The sequence below is a fragment of the Dendrobium catenatum genome, unplaced genomic scaffold, assembly GCF_001605985.2.
Source record: "Dendrobium catenatum unplaced genomic scaffold, ASM160598v2 fragScaff_scaffold_1497, whole genome shotgun sequence".
In the NCBI taxonomy this organism is placed as follows: Eukaryota; Viridiplantae; Streptophyta; class Magnoliopsida; order Asparagales; family Orchidaceae; genus Dendrobium; species Dendrobium catenatum.
In genome coordinates this window covers 1,511,467-1,518,020 of record NW_021319959.1, presented here as the reverse complement: position 1 = coordinate 1,518,020, position 6,554 = coordinate 1,511,467, and the positions used below count along the sequence as shown (strand labels likewise).

Below are 6,554 nucleotides of genomic sequence, written 5' to 3'. Positions count from 1 at the left end.
TTGGGATCATCGGCAATGCCATCTCTTTTGTCCTCTTCCTATCACCCATGTAAGCATATGTATCTCTCCTTCGGATACTGAATATTTACAATGTTTCATTTATTCAATTTTTTTAATTGCTTTCTACAATAGACAAATTTTTTTTTTTAAATAATAATAAAAAACTATCACAAACAAAATCTTTGCATAAAAAATAATAAGATACATATTATCTCATTAAAAATTTGATCCAGTTGTATTACTTTTCTAAATTTTTTACAATAAAGATATAGATGAACTTCTTAGATTTTTTTTATCGGCCAAATTTTAAATTATATTTAACCATGTTTATTATTATCTTAAAATGTAAGAAAGAAAATAAAAATCATTTTTAACTATCATGCAAGATATTAGTGGCAATTTGGTTTGTTATAGAATGTTATAGAGAGATCTCAGATTTTTATTTAATTTTTCTGGCATTATTAGAAAATAAGTTTTTTTATGTATAATTAATTACAACCTTAAAAATATTGATATATATCTTTGTGCACAATAATATTAAATAGAACCCATATTATTTTTTTATTATTTTATATCTTAACAATATTAAGAATTTAAGATTAGAACACCTTGTACTGATTCTATTAATTTGTGATGGATTTGATGACTGCATATAACAATGAACTGAGCCACTTAAGCAGTACAATATCTTTCATAATATTTCACATATAATCGTGCACTTATGCAATATTGTAAATACATATATTATATTTTTCAGGCCAACATTTTTTCGAATATGTAAGAAGAAATCTGTTGAGCATTTCTCTGTAGTCCCTTACGTTGCGACGCTACTCAACTGTATGCTTTGGGTATTATATGGTTTGCCCTTTGTGAAACCTAACAGCACGTTAATAATAACCATTAATGGAGCTGGCACTGTGATAGAGCTCATCTATATTTTTATCTATCTCCTCTACTCGGACGGGTCGAGACGGATCAAAGCCCTTGTACTTCTCTTCACAGACATCACCTTCGTTGCCGTCGTCACTGCTATCATCCTTTCTATTTTCAAATCCCATGAGCGACGAACACTTATTGTTGGTATTCTATGTATCATTTTCTGTATCATGATGTATGCCTCGCCTCTCTCTATTATGGTAAGTTAGAACAACTACATGTTCATTTTATACAATCAATAAATTATTATTAGTAAAAATATTTATTTTAAATACCTATTAATAATATTATTAATATTTTAAATAATTGATTTATGTTCCATTTAAAAAATTACTGACTTTTTATGAGTCTCATTAAAGTTTTCATGCACAAGTGACATGCTTCATGTTTTCCATGTTTTGCAGAAAAGGGTGATAAGAACAAAGAGTGTGGAGTACATGCCTCTCTATCTCTCGATTGCTTACTTCTTTAATGGGCTTTGTTGGACTACTTACTCACTCATCCATCTTGACGTGAACCTCACGATAATTGCATTAGTCAAGTTCCATTTTTTATTTTTTATTTTTTTTCTATGAGATTGTATTCATGAAAATGTTGGAGTAGCTCTAGACGAAAATAAGATTAGAGAGAGTTACATTAGATGATTTGATCACATAAAATGTTTGTCTTTCGATGATCTGATAAGGAGAGTAGATGCATTATATCTAACCTATATTAAGAAAGTATAGGTAGACCAAAAAGACTTGATTAGAACGTATTATAATTTATTTTTTAAAATTAGATTTTAATGAAAATTTGACTCTTAATAGGACACAATGAAGGAAAAAAGATTCATGTAGTTGACCTCAACATAGTGGAAAAGACTTGATGTATTGTGGTCCCTCGATTGTATCAGATCTGTTCAGAATTGCATTATTTACACTAAAATTAATATGACATGCCTGGTAAATTGGATACCTCATGTCGAAGTTGAAAAATAGTTAAATTAGATTTAAATAAGAATTTGACTTGTTATAAGACACAATAAAGAAAAAGGTTTCATGTAGCCGACCTCAACGTAGTGAGAAAAAGATTTGATGTTGTTGTTACCTCTGGATTGTATCAGATTAGCTCTTAATTTTACTTGCGGGAATATTAATATGGCATATATGCATGGTAGATTGGATAACCTGAGCTAATATTTGATGAGCCAATCATTTTCAAGTCTAGGAGATATGAATGCTTCACATGTCAAAATAATTACATTTAAATGCTAACAAAAATTTGAAAAAAATGTAGCCCATTTTGTGATAGTAGTATGGTTCTTTCACTGCATTTTTCGGGTTGAAGGTCAATAGAGCATATATATATATATATATATCATTGATAAATTTAGCAATAATAATGTTTTATTCAGTTAAATTTTTAATGTTTATTTACACATAATTAATTATTAAAAGTTAAGCATAATTTTGGATCATTGTTCTTTAGGTTTTAGTCTCCTAAAAAGAGTCAATATTCTAGAATAATTCTTAAAAAAATTTTAAATAGTATTTAATGTCTTCATGACTAAAAATAGAAAAAAAATTTAGAGAGTTAATTCTAGCCTTTAGATTGAATGGCCTTGGTATAACATTAATGGAACTACTATTGGTATAAATGGTGATATTATCTATAAGTTTATATAAAGCAAAGTGATTAATAAAAAATAAGTAATCTCTTCTATTAGATATTGCTTTTCTTATCTCCTTAACTTTTCCAATACCTTAAAGCTGTTCAAATTTTAACCATTTCTATTTATAAAGTGCAGTAAATGGCCTCTACCTCATGTATTTGTCATGCAATTTAACTTTGAAACTTGTTTAAGGAATTAAGTTTATCACATTAAAAAATAACTAAGATTCATATTGTTGACAAATCATCAATAGCGTTAGCCAAAATTCTAATTTTTAATGATAAAGATAAGCATATTGATACACACTATCATTACATCAAATAATCTAACGTAGTGAAATACAAGTAGAGCATGTAAAGTCTTAAAATCAAGTTGGAAATATTTTCATCAAGCCACTCATTTGTAAAGATTTTATCAACACAAACAATTTACTCAAAGTATTAAGTTTAAAGGGTGTGTTAGAAATTATACTTAATTTTAACCTAGTTTTATCTGGGCATCATAAGTCTACTTAAAGCACTTATTCAAAAGTAATCCATAGAAAAATCTAGAATAATATTTCTCTCTCTCTCTTTCTCTCTCTCTCTCTCTCTCTACATAACTATCTCATGATTCTTAAATTTATGTTTCAGATTCCAAATGCAATTGGGCTATTGTTTGCTATTGCTCAATTGCTCCTGCATGCAATTTACAATAAATCAACAAAGCAGCAGCCAAATGAAGTGAAGAGCGAAGTGGCACTTTCAGAGGTGAACATTACCCATTGAAATGTCTATAGTCCAAAAGAAACAACAAGTGTCAGTTCATTTCAGACTATTTTTTTATTGCTTCTTAAAATAGCTTTCTAGTATAAAAAATTTTATTTATGTATTATAAAGATGCTTTAAGAAGAAATAAGAAAGCTATCCCAAATGAATTCTAAGAATTTCGCTATACTTAAAAACTTTAGACTTATCACATATTTCTAAACTTTTAACTTATTTTAATTTGGTTGTAAAATGATCTCTTCCAATTTTAGTTTTTTATGATTATTTTTGTTGTTTTAGAGGTTTACCTTCTCGATTTCACTTCCACTGGCTCCTAGAAGAATTAATAAAAAAATATTATACATGAATGTTCATAGTTGTGAAATCATTTGACGATTCTGATGAAGTGCTTCCTTGGTGCACAAATGATTATGATAAATACTTTTTTTAATTGTTGATTACTAAAATCACAATATTAATTAGTCCAAATTTTTTTAATTTGATAAAGTCAATTTATAAAGAGGATCATGTTTTAAACGAAATTAAGTGTAAGAAGCACATGTGCAAAATAATTTTAGAAGGAAAAAATATGGAGAACCAAATTACGCATTAGAGAGATTGTGGAAAACAAAATCACGAATTATAGAATGCGGAAAACTGAATTCGCATTCTATTGAATGCGAATTCAATTTTCCGCATTCAAGCTTTTTTTTTCCTTTTTTTGTATAAACCATTTTTTAACGGTATTAAGGTTATTTAGGAATTTAATAAACCATTATTTAACGAAGTCATTAACCTTACAAAATCATCAAGTAAATTACTATATTATTGATAAAGTAGTAATAATATTTTTTATCCATTTATTTTTAACTTAAAATATTTAAATTACACTTATTTTATTTTATTAATTTAAATTATTTTTAATATTATTTGTACATTTATATTGATAATAAAATTTTAAAAAAAAATTGTATATTTTTATTAATTTAATTTTAAATCTTAAAATAAATATTTTACAATATATTGAATATTTAATTATGTAATTAATGAAGAATTATCAAAAAATATTTGTATTATTATAGTCATATAATTATATATCACTTGAATAATTATTTTATTTGCTTATTACTAATAAGATTAATTTAACTAAAATAATTATTATTATTGCGAGCTAGAACATACACGGCGATAGAGTTTGAAAGTTTTCGTCTCAGCGTTGTATGGATATCCAGCACATAAACATAAGATGAAATAATACTAGGATCTTTATGTGAAAAACTCTGAAAAGGGAAAAACCACAGGGTCACACCCCGTTGAAAGAATTTCACTAGTTTTTGATTGAGGTACAATAAGCTGAGTCGTCCTTAAAATTTAGGATGATTATATTACAATAATCCACTACCAAATTCATTTACAAACAAGAATTTGAGATTCGACAATATTGGGTATTCAAGCTGAATCCCAAAGTCACTTAGAGACCGGACAGTATTCCGGCGTCACTTGGACATCGGGCGGAGTTTTCAACATCATTTGAAAGTCGAGCGGAACTCCAGTGTCGCTTGGAAGTTGGGCGAAACTCTGGCATCACTTGGAAGTCAGGAAGAATCCTGGCGTCACTTGGAAGTCAGGAAAAATTCCACGTCACTTGGAAGTCGGGTGGAACTCTGGCGGTGGTCAAGGAGGAGCTTCTTCCCTCCTCTTCTCTTATTCTTGTTCTTCTCTTCTTCTCTTCTTCCTTTCTTCTTCTTGCTTGGGTCCCCTCTCAAGAGAAATGAGGGGCTATTTATAGTTTTTTGAAGATGGCATGACCTGTAAATAGGAGGAGGATCAAGTGCAAATGTGGAGTGGTTCGGATGGATGATCGATATTGAATCCCTTGATCATGAACTATTTGTAAGACATTTGAAGGTCTTAATGAATTCATAATTTAGCAATCCTGGGCTCACTGGATTCGTCTCATTGAGCCGCTCGATTTGATTATAAGAATGTCATGTTTCGAAATCATTTTGTAATCCAAATTGTGGTTTGAATCTTCAAACAACGCTTTGGGTCTTCAATTCAGACACATTTAGGCTTCTATCGAGTTGAATTTGGTGTCGTTGGATTTGTATTTTTAAGACACTTAGTTTGACTATAAGTTTAATGGAATCAAAGTTCATATGATCCCAGATTTAACTTTTAAACTTTTCGGTCTAATTTTACCTCGAGATTCATACCAGATCAAGATAATTTTTTGATGATATATTAGTTGCTCCTCCTTTTTCGGACGTCAAAGCTCTAGGAGTTTGAAAATACGCATCAAAACTTTGGAGAATTATTTATGTGATTCAAAATATGAATATAATCCAATCTTGTGTATAGAGGTCCCGAATGGCTTTGAAAGTATCAAAATTGAGTCCAAAACATCAAAAAATGGTCCCAAGGATCCCAAAAACATCAGATTTGGCCTATGGAGGCAAAACTTTTGATCCCAATTCTTGCTGGTTGTCGAACCGGCTTGTCGGCCACCATTTTTTCCACCACCAGCTGTCAAACTGCTCCCATGGCCCATCGGCCCCACGCTGCGGCCTGGTCGTGGCCCTCCTAGCCCACTGCGCCATTTTCCTGCGATCGGCCTGGCCCGCTTACGACCTGCCCAACCTGTCCTCACAATACTGGCCCGCCTGGCCGGCCCGCAGCTTATGCTAGCCCCACCCATGACCTACCTAGCATGCCATTCTTGCTCACCCAAGCCCACCTGGCCCATGCCTCGCGTGCATGGTTTTGCACACCGCTTGGCTTCCAAGCGCTGATTCGGGCCCGCCGCTATAGGTTAGGGGAACCACTAGCCTAATTTAAATTTTTTTAAAATAATAAAAAATCCCAAAAAAATCTTTAAAAAATTAAAAAATTTGAAAAATTCTAGAAAATTTTGGAATATTCTTAAAGCATCTCTTTTCCCAAAAAAAATGCTATAAATACCCCCCTAGGGCAAGGGGGAACTTGCTCCTTCTTTTCTTGTCCCTACGACCTTCTTACAGTTAAGGCATTTCATTACTTTATATAGGTGACTTTTCCTACTTAGCTCAATGTCCCTCATCTTGTATAGAAGTTATAATTTTCTTAGTCTTTTTTTTCTTTCTCCCCTATTTTTCTTCTTGCTCTGGAGGCCTTCCACTATCTTTTGTAGGTGACTTTCCTTGCTCAAATTCAACGCTCCTCTTTAGTGTAGAAGTTAA

General features: G+C 31.0%; 1 protein-coding gene across 1 annotated transcript in view; it reads left to right on the top strand.

Moving 5' to 3' along the window:
* Window positions 1-3,357, top strand: part of LOC110095642 (bidirectional sugar transporter SWEET4-like) — a 4,240-nt gene extending 883 nt beyond the window's left edge. The window contains exons 3-6 of the mRNA XM_028700370.1: window positions 3-49; window positions 758-1,136; window positions 1,341-1,472; window positions 3,223-3,357. Of these exons, the coding sequence (XP_028556203.1) occupies window positions 3-49; window positions 758-1,136; window positions 1,341-1,472; window positions 3,223-3,357 (693 nt within the window). The remainder of the gene's footprint in view (window positions 1-2; window positions 50-757; window positions 1,137-1,340; window positions 1,473-3,222) is intronic.
* The last annotated feature ends 3,197 nt before the right edge of the window (window positions 3,358-6,554 follow it).